Raw genomic sequence first — 16658 nt, forward strand, 5'->3', positions numbered from 1 at the left:
TCCCATGAGGCACTCTGCACAGCCTGACCACCATATTCAAAAGATCTCTCCTCACATCCCCCAAGAACCAGCTACTCACTGCACTGAGAAGAGGGGAGCGGGCAGAACATTAATTTTAAAAGTTGGAAGGAAGTGTAGGAAAAAAAGTCAGAAAGGAGAAACAACAGTAAATACAGGTGCAAATTCTCACTGAAGAAAATATCCCCTCTAAGAGGCTAAAAAAGCTGCAGGCACACTTAAGCCGCCTCTCCGATACAGAACATTTACAGCTTTGCTTAGGGGATGGGAATAAGTGATTGGGATTGCTTGCTCTTTTACTCCTGTGCTCCATGGATATGGGACTCCATCTTAATGGACAGGATCACAGAGATATACTTGGAGAAATTAACGTTTTCAGATACAAAACTCAAGATATTAAAAGCAATGAATATTTTTTGTCTTTAAAAAGACACAATGTTCATCTTGTTCCAAATTAAAGATGATCTATAAAAAAATAAGACAATCTGTTTAGTACAAAGTCCTTAGATGACCAAATAAACACATTAAAGGTGAACTAAGAACCAAGGAAAGTTATTTCTTCTCTTTATTGATCTTCTAGAATATATAAATATGATTGTTAAATGGTTTTAAAAAGTATTCCTTATGTGGTTTTTACATTAGGTAATCAGAAATAGTAATGAGGAAGGGATGCTGCATGTGGAAGTCTGGCAAGCCACAGCTCAGGTTTCATCCTGTGATGTCACCATCCAAGTCCCTAAGATTGTAGCCAGAGTTCTCCACAGCAAAGAGAGGAAAACCAGGATCTGATCATTCCAGTGTAAAAAGAAAAACCAAAATCACTTATTTTTAAAATAAAGGAAACTATTTAAACATGACAATTTTATAGATCATAAAGAGAACAAAAAATATTCTGCATTTCATGGTTCACCTTTAAGAAGAATGCCATAACCCTTTCTACCACCTTTAGAAACTCCTTTTAACTGGTTATTTGAGATACGTCTGCAAACTAATAAATATCATATTTTGCATTAAATGGTAATTGGTAACTGGAAACATCTATATGGATAACAATTAACGATGAAAATACAACATTAATATTCAACATGCATTATTTCTAAGAAAGAGCAAATTAAAACAGTCATACCCTGAATATACAAGGGATGTCTTTACGGGTTGCATGTATTACATCTGATGCTAGGACAGAGCTCACACAAAAATCTTCATCTCTGGTAAGAAAATGAAAACTATAATCAGTAAGAGGCTAACATAATTTGTTAGAGAAACCTTCTCAACTGAGTGCCAACTATCACTGATATTTGTGTTGTGGTAGCACCTACAGGCCACAATCAGGATTGGTGCTCCATTGTGCTAGGAACTGTATGCACACAAGACAAGACAAGTCCTTGTCCCAAAGAGTTTGCAATTTTAGGCCCAGATCCTGCAATTTACAGCAGGGCCTGCTGCATCTGTGGGGGCCCACTGAAGTTATTGGGCTCCAGGCATGCTCAACAGTCTATTGGGATGTCAGTGATTGATTAGGACTATTACCCTAATGATTTGGAGAGAGTTAGTTGTTCTTTGAAGCAAATGACGACATTGGAAATATAAACAATTCACACCTAAGAGTGTACAAGGTAGGAACATTTGTAGAGTTTAGATTCAAAGGATTAAGCAACATATCTCACCTGTTTGTTGGATTAAAATAAGGGAATACTTAGATTTTCAAAACAGCTAGTTTCCCACTTTTTGTGATTGTAGAAATAAACAGTGTAAATCACAACAAACTCTCATGTACTTTAGACGGTGTCCTTCTACATAGGGATTGTCTATACTGGGATTTTTAATTGCATTGTAAATTTTCATGTAATCAGACACCATTACTTGCTCCTACCATAGTGAAACATAACCAGGAACAAACCTTGGTGTCCTGTCCACAAAATAACTTACAATTGTATTGTTCAACTGGTGTTAAAACACAACTAAAAATTCCAGTGTAGACAAATCCAAAGAGGCATCAATGGATAAAGCACAAGGCTGCTAGGAGTAATGTCTGGCTGAGCTGCCTCAGGCAATCTGCTAATGAGAATGCTGTTATTTGCCATGCCTCCACATTTCTACTCTTGAACACTGTGGATTGTCACATGCCCAGGAGATCATCAGTATCAACTCTCAAACAGAATTACTGAGAGGAAAGAGCCAAGTATCTGTCACCCTATGGCACTAGGCCTTATTGGAGGGGACTGTTCATCAAGGGAGTTGTGTAAGCAGATTCTACACTAAAGAAAGGCATAAAGGTGTTTAACATTACAGGATGTTCCACTTTTACTGCATCATAGCCAAGAGAAATTTTATTTTCGTTTACTGGGTAAAAAATGGAGAGAAACAACCGGCCTGTTGTAGGAAAAAGTCTCCTGTGCTTAAAAAAACCAGTTAAATGTAAAAACATGACCCTTGTAACCAATATAGTCAGGGAGTGCTGGGGTAATCTACAGTCTAAATTGGCAAGCTCAAAGCTTCCTGGAGAACTGCTTTAATGTACTCAGTTTTTCCAAGGTTCCTGAAATTGCTAGCTATGTTCTACCTGCGATTTGCTTGTTTGGGATTGCTCTTTCCCTGTTCATAGCCTGCACATCCCCTGTGCCCTACTTTATCTTGATTAATTTCCCCAAGACACACATCAAACTCCAGGAGGGAACACACTAACATTATGTGATTTCAAAGAAAATGACGTGTCACACCACTTCTTACTGCTTAAATTAACCGTAAGTCCACATACAGGAGGCATAAATCATTTCAGAACAGAGTTCTTATGTTACAAGAGCTTCTTGTGTACTGATTACAGAGGCACTTGATGTAGGGAAAAATAATGGAAGTTTTCTAACTACCATGGCAACACAAACCTGAGATCCAACACCTGACTTGCAACAACTCCAGGCTGGGTGGATTTTCCTTCAGGCACATCATATAGAAATAGTTTGCAGTCACAGACAACTGCATAGGCCCTCTGCCACCCCTTCTTAACTCCTGTAGGCTTTGGAACCTGCATGTAAATAATGGATTGTTCATTATATGTAAAAATGGTTATATAGACATAAAAGAGGAAATTTAGAAAGGCATGGAGACTCACATGTGAGTGAAGGGAACCTGAACACCATATTTTGGTTATATTTAAAATTGGTGGGAAAGTGTCAGTGTACATGAAATTTCAAGAACAGAACAATTATTTATGAAGTTCCCCCATTCTCTGTCCAGGTTTAATAAATACGTTCAACTTTTCAAGTGGTAAACCCAGGACATGTATTTTCAGAGATTCCACAGATGCCAAATCGGTGACAGAGTTTACTTTTTATCCTACATTTGTCTCTGTCATAGCAAGAATTCTTTTTCCCTCAAAGGTGGTTTCTCTTTTTTATGTTTGTGGCAATTTCAGCAGCCAACTTCTAGTCCTCCAAGTAAAACCACCTGTTTCTCAAGGATTAGCATTAAGGGCATTAGTGTGAATTGTACACAATCCCAGGGCTTTAGCACAATCTGAGGACAGAGTTAAACATAGTTAGGGTTTCCAGCTACAATACAAGACCAAACAGCATCTGCAATTTAAGTTTGCAGTTATACTGGAGAAAAATACTACTCATGTCCAAGGTCAAATGATTCTTACCTTAACATAACCTTTGTATGCCATTCCTATCCCCCTTTGCACATCTACTCCAAGAGGCCTTTTGGCTTGCTCAGGGGGTATAGGACAGACCTGAGGCGCACTGTCCTTGCAGGAAACATGACATGCGAATGAACACACTGAGAACAAAAGAGAAAAACTATAATGAAATTATATTATGATGATGAATTCATCTTAATAGGTGGTGCATATTTTCTACTCTTGGAATCAGGAGACCAATGAGTTCAATTGAAATTGCCTGCAGAACATACATGTCAGCAGCACATTATTGTTTAATTATTTTGGCATAGATAAGCACTTGCTTTTTAAATACCATAAGAGGCCCCTAGCAAGCTCTTATTTCTTTTTTTCTGGCACCACATAGGGAAAGAGCCTTCTCACCACGATGCATGAGGTGGCTTATAAAATCTGCAGTTTTCTCAGGGAGATAAGGACTTTGGCAGTCCCATTAATTTCACACCACCAACCTCATTAATTCAGATAGGAATAAAGAGGCTTCAGCAGAGGGAAGGGGTAAAGATGACTTTTGGTAAGGAAGGTGGAAATGGGAGAACAGAGGATTAGATAAATCAATATAGGAAAGGGTTAATTTAATGAGTAAATATGTAGGGGATGGGATACAGTTAAAAATAAAAAGGGAAACCATCTTGTCCAGAAAAACAGAAAAAGGGTGATATGAAGAAAATGGGCTTAGATGTATAGTAAAATAGAGGCTAATAGACAATGGTTAAGATATCGTGCTATGAGAAAGGCATATGAATAGTCAGTACTTAAAATAAAGAGTAAACACCAATAAAACTGAATTGTTGCCTCCTTTGTCTGTTGTCTATTTAGAGTGCAATACTTTAAGAGACAGAGACCTGTTATCTATAAAGCACCTAGCAAACTTTTGGGCACTGTAAATAATACTAAAAATACATGGTGCTTCACACACTAAGGATACCTGGGGCTTCCCATACATACATGAAGACAAGGTCTGTGCACTGAGGAACGTACTCAGTTTGTAATATTGTAAAGCCATCAGCACTCTGAAGGTGTTGGGAGCTGGAGAGAACAAGACGACTAGAGCAGCTCTTGTTAAAGCAATTTCTTTTATGCACACATTTTACTCTGCCATCTTCTCAATTCTTATATCCCTTTAGCTTATCTCTGGTTTCTTACGTCACTATCATGAGCTGGTGTCAGCCTGACAATGGGGAGATTAGTGGTTGAGTTCTTGCTGACAGACATGAGGCAATAGGAAAACGAGGTTGTCAGACCACTGGAGACAGACTGTTCCAGGATTGAGGGAAAGGAAGGGAAGTGCAGAGCTGCAAGAAGGAGACGACAAAGTATGACTACGGGTGGGTGCAGTTGGAGTAACAGGTGCTGCCTACAGAGAGGAAGGGGAGTGAGATTAGATTAGAAATAGATTATGACTGATGTGTGAAAATGTGCGAAGATGAGACTGAAGAGCCAGAATGTGATACAGAAGGTGCCAGTGGAGAGATGTTAAGTGGGGACTGAGCTGGGCATAGCGATCCAAGAGGACGCTTATTTCTACAGTGGTGTTTTGGACAGATCTGAGGAGAGATATGTGAAGTCAGAGGGGCCAAACAGGAGGAATGGCAGTAATCAAGGCAAAAGGTGATTAAGGCTCAGACAAGTATTTTCAGAGCGAAACTTCCCAATACTCATACTTCAGATGCAACCGTCAGGGTAGAAATTCCTATAAAAATTAAGTAACAGTGGAAAGGAAAAAAAGGATTTCAGAGACACTGAACAGAAAACTGACAGGATCTGATGACACCCTGGATCTAAAGGGTAAAACAGGAGGCAAATGTTTCCAAACCTGTGGATTCTGGAGAAGTGGACACTGGAAATTTACAGCGTTAGATTAGTACGGCAATAACATCGCTGCAATATGAGTTTCTCCATGTTCCAAAAAGAATGCTAAGGATTAATGGTTATACTAGTACGGAGAAATATTGCAGGAAGATAAATCTCTGAGCTTAAGAAAAACTTGAGAATTGCATTCCTTAACTGTTACAAGTCTGCAGATGTAAAAAGGTAGGAGGAAAAGGCACAACAGTATTATTTTCCATTGAGTAACTTGTTGCTTTAAAATAAATGATTTTTAGGTTAGATGACTGAAAATTCAGAATGGTTTAACTGACTCACCATCGCAGGCATAGCCTTGTCGAACTAATCCCACCATGAGAGATGTGCAGTGACTGCACTGAGTAGGGCTTGAAAAGGACTTGATATTGAGTTGGTGAGCTTTAGGCTGCAAGATAAGTTCAGGATAAAATAAAGCTACATGATAGGAGTTGATTGATCCCCCTTATCTCCATGCAATATGTTTATCTTTTCTTTATCTTATTAGCAGGAGGGAATTATAAAATACTGCTTTCTTGTAACTAACTACAACTTGTCAGAAGTCCTGCAAGACAGAACTTTCTCTCAAAGTCGTGTTGCATATTCTTTGATTTCTAATTTAAGAAAGACACACCCATGTTAGGAGCAGAACCAGACAGGTATTTCTAGTACAAAATAAAAAACCCAAATCTACTAACTAATCCAAAATAATTTTTTCTGATCTCTGACAAAACTAAACACTTAAATAATAATTACTTACGAATATGAATTAAAAACAGGCTTACAAATAAACAGCAAATAAAAAACCCAGACAGGACAAACCCAAACATATGGATAGCTAATTTATATAAAGCATCTCTTTTCTTTAGTTCTTACAAATAAGGTGAACAAGGTCCCCCTACCTTTGGTACAGCTAGAGAAATGGACTGAATGGTAGGGGAGGGAACAGCAGGCATCCTCTGAAGCCGTATTGGTTCCTGAATCACAAAAAACTACAGTTGAGCAAAATGAGGCTTCAATAATTTGTTTTACAAAGGATCAGTAAGAGTTTAGATTTTAGAACATATTGCCATTCCTGATTTACTGTGAATGAATTACATCTTAAAGCGCTCATAGGAAAGCCTGCATAACAACAAACAAGCAGCAATACGAAAATGGGTATGAAAATGGAGTACATCAACATACGCAGAGACTGGGAAAACCTGCAACTGTTCTCAAAGCATGTGTGCTTATAACAATGACACATGTCTGCAAATAAGCTAACACTCAAGGTTGGATTAAGCCTCTTCATGGTGAGTAATGTCTGTGATATACATTTATAACAAACCAGCAGTGCTTAAAGACCTAAGTGAATTACTCTGACTAATAAAATACCAGCTGCCTTACTTCTTGCTGCTGTTCTGTAGTCATAACAGAAGTGGATGGTGAGACTTCTGGTTTGGGACCTTGTGTTTCCTGCTCGCTTATAGAACTTGTCTGCAAAAAATGTTAGCAAACAAATTAGATTAATACTATAGATCTGAAGTAGTGTTCTTGCATCAACATGAAATAAATCCTAGAATGGTTACAATTATTAACTCAGAGCAAAAATAATAGTTTGTGAAACACAACATTAAGAGCACTGCTAATGTCTATAAATGCTATGTAATGTCTGTTTCTAAAAAAAAAAAAAAATCAGATCCACTAAATGATAGCAAAAGTGTAGAAATGGAAGTATCATATTTTAAAAATTCCCAAATGGTAGGTGGCATAATAGCCATAAACATCAGCCTCCTTCTCCCTGAAATCCAAGAAGGACCCTTCATAACATGATTGGACTTCACCAACCACATCTTTGAATGTTGCTCCTACATTCTTGTACGCTGGTATGAGAGGAAGCCAGGCTTCCTGGACAACCAACCATGAAATATTTACTACAGTAGGATTTTTACAATGCAGAGCCGCCACCGATCCAATCATAAGGTTTTTAAAGTGACTTCATCCAATTTATTTTTAGTATTTAAAAAAATATTTCAGGAATTTTATAGATAGAATTTTGTTACCATTTGGAATTCTAACAATAATTACAACACATTTCATTAATACTAGAAATTAATACCACACATCCTCTATTAATTAAATACATATTTACAATAACTACTACTAATTGCCAGCACAAGGGGTAGTGTGCTATAATTCTAGAGTTAAAACAGCTGGGTGGGGAATTAGGATATTATATTATTGTACTCTGTGGACATTGGGAAGATTCTGATTAGCAAACATCAGATTAAACTTTCTAAAATATAATGTAATTAGTAGTAAAGGCCGTTGAGTAAGAGTCATACTCACTCTTCAGCTACTTTAGATTGGAAGATAACTCAACAGTTACACTAGATATGTGTCGACATTTTGTTATATGCTGATTGGTAGTGCTAGACTGAGGAATATCAAATAAACATGAAATTGTATCCTTGTGTAAAACAAAAGTATGTTACCATGATAAACAAGATTCATCTTTAGCCATGACTGTATTGTCAAAGTATCTTAAATTGTCAGCCTGTAAGGAGGTTTAAAAAAAAAAAAAATCAACTATTTCTATTTAGTGGGTTAATTTGTAGTAAAAAGTTATTACGGAAGAAAAAAAATCCACTAGTTTTAGGATGCCAATCTTACAAATACAGGTCATAAATTAAGGAGACAAATGTATCAGCAAGAACTTACTTCTTCCCAAAAGGCTAGCAGAGAAGACGTAGACGAGGAAGAAAGAGAATCCTTTGTTGTAACAGATATGAGGGATAAAAATGATCACTTATCACCCATAAGAAACTTCAGAGGGATTATTTGTAGGCTAATTAAATGAATGTTTATGCAGCAAACGGATATTTACACAAACCAAAATAACCAAGAAAATCGGGGGAGGTATGTTATAAGTGTACCTTCAAAAAGTTAATGGAAATTTTGTTAATCAAAATATTCAGACTTCTAACAGTAATTCATTAGAAAATGATACTCAACTTTCCTTAGCACTTATTTATTTATGGTGGGATATATGACATGGCCTTTTGGTTTATTATGCATTTAATTTTTTAAGCCCTACATTTTGTAATATTTGATTTCAATTATAAAAACAGTGATTCAATCCTTATTCAAACAAAGTGCTTTAAAATCTCATTTGTTGACTAAGTAATGTCAATTTGCTTTAAATGAGAAACTATCGAGGTCAGTAGACCTAAGAACTCACACCATGGCAGCAGCACATTTCATACGCTTTTCATCTATTCCTTTTCTAAAGGAATGTCTGGGGAGTGGAAGTGGAATAGTATACACAATGACCTGCTGTGTTAATAGTAAATAAACTAGCAGACAGATACTCTAATAGGAAATAGCACACATTTATGGTTTATGTATTGCACATCTCACAGCATGTCCCTGACTTCTTGGGAACAGCAACAATGTGAGAAATACATAGAAAGCACAGTAATCACAAGGAAACACCACCTAGATACAAATATCTATCTAGGTAGACCAGGATTTAATCCCAACCAGTATAACTGCAGCCCTCTAGTTTATACTATCAGAGTTCTTATGATTTTCATTCTTAACTGTCTGTTTTAAATGTTATACAAAACATGTCCAGAAACCCATCAAGGATCAAGAGTTCATAAAGTAAGGAAATGTGATTCACTGCAGTAATTAACAGCTGTTTCCTCAGGGGATGTACAAACTTTACGCACCGAACCCACAATTTGTATGATTAACTTTCTAAAGAAAATCAGAGGATGTGTCATGACAAAGCTGAGCTACAGTCCAACAAAAACCTTGAAAAAGTCCTATTTGGCCTACACCAACATGCTGGGTCTTCTGCATCTCTGAAGCTCTTCCCAGTTCCATCTACTCTAACCGCCCAAGCTTGGAGACGACAATTTCACAGACAAGATGAGTCACCCTTTGGAGCTCATCAATGCATTTAAATCAGCCAGTTTGTCAGCAGATGCAACCATGTAACCAGCAGCTATACACGCTGCCCTTTAGTTTGTGAAGCATGTTCAGAAAAAGTGAATGCATTATTTATCCAGTAGAAGTTCTCAGATATTTTTCTATCCTGGTTCTTTTGCTTACCTTAAAGTGGGATTTTACAACTATTTCAAAAAGTTATAGCTTTCTCTACTAATGCCTAGCTACCTGACATCTATTATAGGGGCAATGTGCACTTGCTACATACTTTTAATTCGTCTTGCATATTTCATACTCATTTGTCAGAACCTAATTTACTGCATATTACCCATGCATAAACTTTAATTAATTCAAAATCCTCAAGACACATTTTTGTAGTCACTTGATGTTAAAAACTCACTCTAAAAGTCAGATCACGTGCAAGAGGTGAAGTGTTGAAATATTCAAAAATTGAATCTTGAAAGTCTGGAAGTTTGAGACCTGAAAGAAAATAATTACCTGATTTAGCTCAAAGAAAAACACTACAGATAATAAGCTCAAAATTAATTCTAATACTAACTTTAGTTACCTGTATCTGTTCTGTATTTTTCTTCCAGCTTTTTCTTCAATCCCTCCATTTCTTCCAACAGTTCCTGATTTTTTGCTTCAGATTCCTTCAGCTTACTAGAACATGAAAACCATTAAATATTTGAAAGGGAAGAAATTTACTGCATAATTTTATATTCTTGTTTTTACTAGCAGTAGTCCCCCTTTTGCCTTTTAGCAACACCTGCCTTCTTTTTAAGGCAGATCATTTCCCCCAGCCCACCATTCCTGTGAATTACAATTTCACTACCATGCTAGATTGAGAGTCCTTTAGGTTATCTGCATCTCTCTCTGTGATGTTGCAGGTGGTAGCTAACTGATGATAATCTCTTGGTAGGATGGTCTTCCCTTCCCCATACCACGATCCTCTCTCCAGCTGCTCTAAGAAAGGGGCTTTCTGATGCTACTCCTAGTACCCATTTCTCCTGCATGGCAAAGACCCACATATTACAATCAATCCACTCACTTGGGCATGCTGCTTTATCTTAAAAATTACTTGAAGAAATCTGTAGAATTTTTAAATGGAGTTGGGGAAAAAACCTGTAATAGACAGGTTTTCTGTCAGGGTGTAAGTTTCTTGGCATAAAGGAGGGTAAATTAATAAGTGTTTGTTATTTGAACAGGTAGCTAAGAGTGGCACATTAAGGATAACCCAGCATGTTAGAATGTTCAGATGAACAAGACTGCACACTTCAGTAATTTATTACCTCTCAAAGGATATGTTTGCATCTTTAACCTTTCTTAACTCTTCTTGAATTAGCTGTTTGGCACGTATTTCTGCATCCAGGGCAGATTGCAGTTCCAGCCTTGCTGACATATCCAGCTTCTGACTTCGTCGCAGTTTCCAAAGTGGATCCTATTGCAGTAAGTTATTGTACATTAACATCAACTCTCTAAAGTAATTTTCCTCCTTTGTTCACAAATACAAAGAGAACACAGAACCTCTGATCCCCCCAGATTTGCCCCAGAGATCTTAATTTAAAAATCACATGCTAACACTTTCATTGTTATGATGAAACAGTTTAAATGGACCCTGTCAAAATTGGCCCAATATTTAAATTTTATAAAACAGGCTTTTATAAAAAGCCATGACCAATAAGTGTTCAGTCCGTAGTTTTAAAGCAATTAATGGTTCATCTGCAGTGCCTGAAACCCAAATTCTGCAACACTAAAAACTTGAAAATGACTATGAATAAAGGTGAAAGTGCCTTCACTGATTTTCATTGTCCGCGCTGAGAGAAAAATAAAGAGTACAGTGAAACTGGAGTTTTAGAATGTTCACAGTCAATCAAGGGTGTGTTATTACTGACATATGTACAAACTTCTGCTTGTTTACAACGAAAGGTTTTTAAGTTGTCAGCATCTCTTTGAGAAACCTAAAGACAGTATATGTATTTTTTTTAATCTTGTTGTACATTATACACCAATTTAAGATATGGATTAGTTTCTCTGCATTTTATTACCAGAAAACGGTATTTTTGATTTTCCAAGATAGATAATTTTTCAAGGTTTTTTTTTATTTTAGGAGGTACTCAAACATTTTCATAGTGTGGATTGTATCTTAATAGAGATTGTCTCGTGGACACCTATCCACCCACTCAAGATCATAACACTGTATAACATTCCCATGGCAACTGCAGCAATTTCTTGCACTGAAACAGAATATTAAAAATATATTTTTTGCTCGCTAATGAAGTTTAGTAGCTGAGACCAAGGAAAGCAACACTATTTTAACATAATGGTGACCTGGGGAGAGCTGAAAGTGTCCAAAGAATCTCAGTTGTCCAAGAACCACAATCTGAAAGGCGATGCCTTATTTCATTTCCATATATACCTGAAGTCTGCTCCAAATACATGAGTATTAATTTAGAGCAAATTTGCTAAAGTCTATGAAACCTGCCTTGATATAGTATGTCATCTGCTTTTTAAATTTTGACAGTAGGCAAAAAGCAAATGGTCACTGTCTGCCTTAAATTTGCCACTTCCTCCTCTTGCACTCGTCTTCACTTTCTACCCCAGTTCACTCTCTACCCCAAGTAAGGGAGGGATGGTGCACAGCTGTACTGCCTTAGGAAGAAAGGCAGGAAAAAAATTACAAGCCACAATTTGCTCTCTTGCTCCCCGCTTACTCTGAAGTAGGAAGGAAAAGGGAATGTAATATGTTACTAGCATGGGCGGAGACTGGGGAGCATGGGGGCATTGCCCCTCCAAATAGAGAAGTCAAACTATGCCTATGGTTACCAGTATAAACCAGTAGCAGGTTACTTTCCCCTTGTGTGCTGGTCAGTGTGTTGGATGAGTAGAGGCCCCATGAAGATGCTCTCCTTCCCCATTCTTGGACTTACCAAGTGCTAAGGACAAGAGAGAATTTTGCCCTTAGGACTGTAAGCTTTCCTTAGCAGGGGCTCCTTTCTTTAAGGCCACTAGACAAAATTATGAAATATAAATTAATATAACTTGCTGCTTAACATTTTTCTTCCTGATCCCAGATGTTGATCATCTTATGCCATGAAGCATGAAGAATGAAACCTCTTGTAGTTTTATTATTACTGTCAGGGCAAATGGCTATTATTCATTTATGTGTCTAAACCTTTTGGGGTATGGTGTATTAAAAATATTCCCTTTTATTTCTTTTAGAAATGTTTATTTTATTGACTCTTTTCTTTAATCCTGTTTTAAGGCATAGTTTGCAATTAATGGCAGGTACTAGCAATAAGCAAAACACGGGATTTTATCAAATTTGGATTGTGTGACACAGAGACCCCTGGGCAAAGGTGCCCTGTTCTTTGCAATCAGCTCTCACCTCAGACCTGAAACTCACTACAGCAAACATGTCTTTTTTATCCATAAAGAACATGTAAGGTATCTACAGAAAGTTCGTACCTTGTCATGACTCAATCACAGAGATGTACGGATGGATATTATTAAAGGAACAATGAGTATTGTAAGCAAGACATGGGAAGTAATTCTTCTGCTCTACTCTGTGCTGATTAGGCCTCAACTGGAGTATTGTGTCCAGTTCTGGGCACCACATCAGGAAAAACTACTTAACTGTCAGGGTGGTTTAGCACTGGAATAAATTGCCTAGGGAGGTTGTGGAGTCTGTGTCATTGGAGGTTTTTAAAAGCAGGTTAGACAAACACCTGTCAGGGATGGTCAGCAATTCTCAAACTTATTTAATTGTGCCCCCCGCCCCCTTTGTGTCTGTAGTAGTTTACATCCCCCTAGCACACAAGAACATATACCAATAAAAAAACCCCATGAAACTCATGAAATATTAAAAACAGTACGTCATTCATTTAAACCAAGCTAACGATCCACTGTAATAAGAGCTAAAGCAAAACTGTGATTGTGGTCAATGCTTACAATTAGATGTCCACACCATGTCATAGCAAACCGAGTAACACAGATGGCAACAACTTTATATAACGCTATGCAAGCTTAACAGAAATCCATCGAAATGCACAGCACCATCTGAAGACCTGATACACCTAGAGGAATCAGCTTTGTTAGTTATTCACTGCTGCTGGTAAAATGTGGGCAGTGTTTTTTGTCTAACGCTTCTCATGACCATTCCCAGCCTTCAGTTTGAGAACCTCTTGTCTAGATAATACTTCGTCCTGCCATGAGTGCAGGGGACTGGACTAGAAGACCTCTTGAGGTCCCTTCCAGTCCTGTGATTCTACGATAAATCAGGTTTCAGAGTAGCAATCGTGTTAAAAAGAAAAGGAGTACTTGTGGCACCTTAGAGACTAACCAATTTATTTGAGCATAAGCTTTCGTGAGCTACAGCTCATTTCATTGGATGCATTCAGTGGAAAATACAGTGAGGAGATTTATATACACACAGAACATGAAAAAATGGGTGTTATCATACACACTGTAAGGAGAGTGATCACTTAAGATGAGCTATTACCAGCAGGGGAGCAGGGCGGGGTTGGGGGGGAGGGGAGAAAACCTTTATTAGTGATAATCAAGGTGGGCCATTTCCAGCAGTTAACAGGAATGTCCGAGGAGCAGTTGGGGGGAGGGGGGGGGAATAAACATGGGGAAATAGTTTTACTTTGTGCAAGGACACATCCACTCCCAGTCTCTATTCAAGCCTACGTTAATTGTATCCAGTTTACAAATTAATTCCAATTCAGCAGTCTCTTGCTGGAGTCAGCAGCACTGCTATGGGTACCCGCATGGCCCCACAGTATACCAACTTTTTTATGGCTGACTTAGAACAACGCTTCCTCAGCTCTCGTCCCCTAATGCCCCAACTCTACTTGCACTACATTGATGACATCTTCATCATCTGGACCCATGGAAAAGCAGCCCTTGAAGAATTCCACCATGGTTTCAACAATTTCCATCACAACATCAACCTCAGCCTGGACCAGTCCACACAAGAGATCCACTTCCTGGACACTACAGTGCTAATAAGCGATGGTCACACAAACACCACCCTACACCAGAAACCTACTGACCGCTATTCCTACCTACATGCCTCCAGCTTTCACCCAGACCACACCACATGATCCATTGTCTACAGCCAAGCTCTACGATACAACCGCATTTGCTCCAACCCCTCAGACAGAGACAAACACCTACAAGATCTCTATCAAGCATTCTTAAAACTACAATACCCACCTGCTGAAGTGAAGAAATACATGGACAGAGCCAGAAGAGTACCCAGAAGACACCTACTACAGGACAAGCCCAACAAAGAAAATAACAGAACGCCACTAGCCATCACTTTCAGCCCCCAACTAAAACCTCTCCAACGCATCATCAAGAATCTACAACCTATCCTGAAGGACGACCCATCACTCTTACAGATCTTGGGAGACAGGCCAGTCCTTGCTTACAGACAGCCCCCCAACCTGAAGCAAATACTCACCAGCAACCACACACCACACAACAGGAACCTATCCTTGCAACACAGCCCGTTGCCAACTCTGTCCACATATCTATTCAGGTGACACCATCATAGAGCCTAATCACATCAGCCACACTGTCAGAGGCTCGTTCACCTGCACATCTACCAATGTGATATATGCCATCATGTGCCAGCAATGCCCCTTTGCCATGTACAATGGTCAAACTGGACAGTCTCTACGTAAAAGAATAAATGGACACAAATCAGACGTCAAGAATTATAACATTCAAAAACCAGTCAGAGAACACTTCAATTTCTTTGGTCACTCTATTACAGACCTAAAAGTTGCAATTCTTCAACAAAAAAAACTTCAAAACCAGACTCCAACGAGAGACTGCTGAATTCGAATTAATTTGCAAACTGGATACAATTAACTTAGACTTGAATAGACACTGGGAGTGGATGGGTCATTACACAAAGTAAAACTATTTCCCCATGTTTATTCCCCCCCACTGTTCCTCAGACGTTCTTGTCAACTGCTGGAAATGGCTCACCTTGATTATCACTACAAAAGGTCAGTCCGTGTCCCGTCCCCCCCCCCGATACTGCTGGTAATAGCTCACCTTACCTGATCACTCTCGTTACAGTGTGTATGGTAACACCCATTGTTTCATGTTATCTATGTATATAAATCTCCCCACTGTGTTTTCCACTGAATGCATCCGATGAAGTGAACTGTAGCTCCCGAAAGCTTATGCTCAAATAAATTTGTTAGTCTCTAAGGTGCCACAAGTACTCCTTTTCTTTTTATGATAAATCAGTCACCACAAGGTAATGTGTCTTAATGATTATCTATTCAAGCAAGTGGGAGTTGTCACTCCTCCCTAGTCAGTTGACAAGGTAATGCAGGGTTTCATTGTCTACCTTTGCACATCCCGGAACAGTCAATGGGGAAAACACCAGACATTACAAACCACCAAAACCATTTAAAGGTAGAAAAGACACTCTACAGCAAGGCAGGGATTTGCCTGGCCTGTGAGCAGAAATAAATGGCTGGTTTCAGTATACCAGAATAGGGAAAAGTACTAACCACTCGCTGAGGAAAACCCCTGGCAGACGTGGGTACTTTCATGAAAATTTGAATCCTGGTTCTTGAGAAACCAGCCAGCTCTGCAACAGCTGGAACTTCGGTGAGAAAAATCTAGTTTATTATATGGGAAAGATAACTATTCATGTAAACTCAGGTTCACGTTTTATTATGTTGTTTTATACTGTAACCACTTGTTTCCATTGCTCTCTCTTGTTTCTAGTTAAATCTTTATTTAAATAAATAAATCCACTTTTATCATAAGTGGTCACAAGTGCTGTGTGGTTCACAAGAGAGGTGGTTTAAGGTAAAACTAGTAAACTGGGGAACGCTGTACCTTTGGGTGCCGAGGATTTTGAATTTCTGTGAGTAGTCAGTGTCAGGGGCTGTATATCACAGGGGAATGATTCAAAGGGATTCGGTGCACCTATTATTAACCTGCCTGGGGAAGGAAGGGCTGGCACAAGCCAGAGGAGAGAGTAGCTGAAAGGCTGACACTGCACTACGACAAGACTCCCTCTCTCTAGAGAAGATGGTAACAAGGTGACTCACAGGCCTGGGTATCCCAAGAACTGTCACAGTGGTGTAACTGAGATTCACACACAATGGGGCAAAGTAGACAGGATAATCAAAGCACACAGTCTTCATTAGAAAAC

General features: G+C 38.6%; 1 protein-coding gene across 7 annotated transcripts in view; it reads right to left on the bottom strand.

The window, feature by feature from the left end:
- Positions 1 to 16658, bottom strand: part of CDC42BPB (CDC42 binding protein kinase beta) — a 141268-nt gene that overhangs the window by 20073 nt on the left and 104537 nt on the right. For 5 of the 7 annotated variants that reach the window (XR_012159573.2, XR_012159572.2, XM_073349714.2 and 2 more), the window contains 9 exons: positions 10759 to 10907; positions 10035 to 10129; positions 9867 to 9946; positions 6920 to 7009; positions 6436 to 6510; positions 5837 to 5942; positions 3659 to 3795; positions 2901 to 3040; positions 1145 to 1226 (listed from right to left, as the gene is read on the bottom strand). Coding sequence is in view for 5 of the 7 variants with exons in the window: in XM_073349714.2 (XP_073205815.1) it covers positions 1145 to 1226; positions 2901 to 3040; positions 3659 to 3795; positions 5837 to 5942; positions 6436 to 6510; positions 6920 to 7009; positions 9867 to 9946; positions 10035 to 10129; positions 10759 to 10907 (954 nt within the window). In the remaining 2 variants the exon portion in view is untranslated. The remainder of the gene's footprint in view (positions 1 to 1144; positions 1227 to 2900; positions 3041 to 3658; positions 3796 to 5836; positions 5943 to 6435; positions 6511 to 6919; positions 7010 to 9866; positions 9947 to 10034; positions 10130 to 10758; positions 10908 to 16658) is intronic. The other 2 variants (XM_073349716.2, XM_073349715.2) reach the window with 1 other exon arrangement.

The sequence above is a fragment of the Lepidochelys kempii genome, chromosome 6, assembly GCF_965140285.1.
Source record: "Lepidochelys kempii isolate rLepKem1 chromosome 6, rLepKem1.hap1, whole genome shotgun sequence".
In the NCBI taxonomy this organism is placed as follows: domain Eukaryota; kingdom Metazoa; phylum Chordata; order Testudines; family Cheloniidae; genus Lepidochelys; species Lepidochelys kempii.